Source organism: Meleagris gallopavo, chromosome 21 (genome assembly GCF_000146605.3).
Source record: "Meleagris gallopavo isolate NT-WF06-2002-E0010 breed Aviagen turkey brand Nicholas breeding stock chromosome 21, Turkey_5.1, whole genome shotgun sequence".
Taxonomy (NCBI): Eukaryota; Metazoa; Chordata; class Aves; order Galliformes; family Phasianidae; genus Meleagris; species Meleagris gallopavo.
In genome coordinates, this window is record NC_015031.2 from 35595 (window position 1) to 37058 (window position 1464).

Sequence of the window (1464 nt, forward strand, 5' to 3'; positions counted from 1 at the left end):
ATCTTCCTCCCTCCCTTCCTTCCCATGCAGACGGTGACAGTGAGGGAGGACCAAATCATGCAGCAGAACCCCCCGAAATTCGACCGCATTGAGGACATGGCCATGCTGACGTTCCTCCATGAGCCCGCCGTCCTCTACAACCTCAAGGAGCGCTACGCCTCCTGGATGATCTACGTGAGTCTTCCCAGCGGCCCCTGGGGTGACCCCGCGACCCACAGGGTAACCCCAAGACCCATAAGGTGACCTACAACCTATAGGGTGGCTTCTTGGTGAGGATCTGAGGGGTTACCTCATTCCCGGAGAGCTCGGGGCACCTCGGATGTTGCAGCAGTCTTCCAGAGCTCTTGGGTCGCCTAGAACTGGGATGTCCCATCTCCAGTCCTCTTAGACCGCCTAGAACCGAGGCATTCCATCTCCAGATCTTTTGGGACATCTAGAACTGAGACAGCCCATGTCCAGACCCTGTGAGACACCTAGAACTGGAATGACCCACATCCCATGTCCAGATCCCTCGAGACACCTAGAACTGGGATGACCCATAACCAGGATCCTTGAGATACCTAGAACCAACATCTCAAGATCCTTTGGGCCACCTAGAAGTGGGTTGCCCCATCTTTAGACCCCCTGAGACACCTAGAATCAAGATTTGAAGACCCTTTGGGCCACAAGGAAATGGGACATCCCATCTCCAGATCCTTTGGGTTACCTAGAACTGGGATGTCCCTTGTTCAGACATCATTGCAACACCTAGAACCAGGTTGCCCCACTTGGAACACCTTGGATAACTCCACACCCATTGGGCCACTTAGAACCAGGGGTGTTCCACTAGGAATGCCTAGGACAGAGTAATCCAAATTCATTGGGCCACCTAGAACCAGGATTTCCCAGTAGGACTGAGAGCTTTGAACCCACTGGGCCACCTGGAACCAAGATGTCCCACATGGAACACCTAGAACCAAGAGCTCCAGACCCATTGGTCCACCTGAAACTGGGATGTCCCTATAGGACCAAGAGCTCCAGACCCATTGGTGCACCTAGAACCAGGATGTCCCAGTAGGACCGAGAGCTCCACAGCCATTGGGTCACCTAGAACCGGGGACGTTCCTCTAGGAACGCCTAAGACTGTGAGCTCCAAACTTATTGGGCCACCTAGAACCAGGATGTCCCAGAAGGACCAAGAGTTCCGGACCCATTGGTGCATCTAGAACCAGGGATGTCACCTGGTGACCCTGACCCCCATCTCCTTCCCCAGACCTACTCGGGTCTCTTCTGCGTTACCGTCAACCCCTACAAGTGGCTGCCGGTCTACAACGCTGAGGTGGTGGCTGCCTACCGGGGCAAGAAGCGGAGCGAAGCTCCTCCTCACATCTTCTCCATCTCAGATAACGCCTACCAGAATATGCTGACAGGTAGGGGCCTCCCCCCGGGACATCCTCAGCCCCACAGTTCACCCCCATCCCCTTT

General features: G+C 55.1%; 1 protein-coding gene across 1 annotated transcript in view; it reads left to right on the top strand.

Annotated features, from left to right (window-relative positions):
* The first annotated feature begins 8 nt into the window (after positions 1-8).
* The window catches only part of LOC104913842 (myosin-7-like), a 2649-nt gene continuing 1193 nt past the window's right edge, over positions 9-1464 (top strand). Inside the window, exons 1-2 of the mRNA XM_031556479.1 lie at positions 9-174; positions 1253-1445. Of these exons, the coding sequence (XP_031412339.1) occupies positions 25-174; positions 1253-1445 (343 nt within the window). The 5' untranslated portion in view covers positions 9-24. The remainder of the gene's footprint in view (positions 175-1252; positions 1446-1464) is intronic.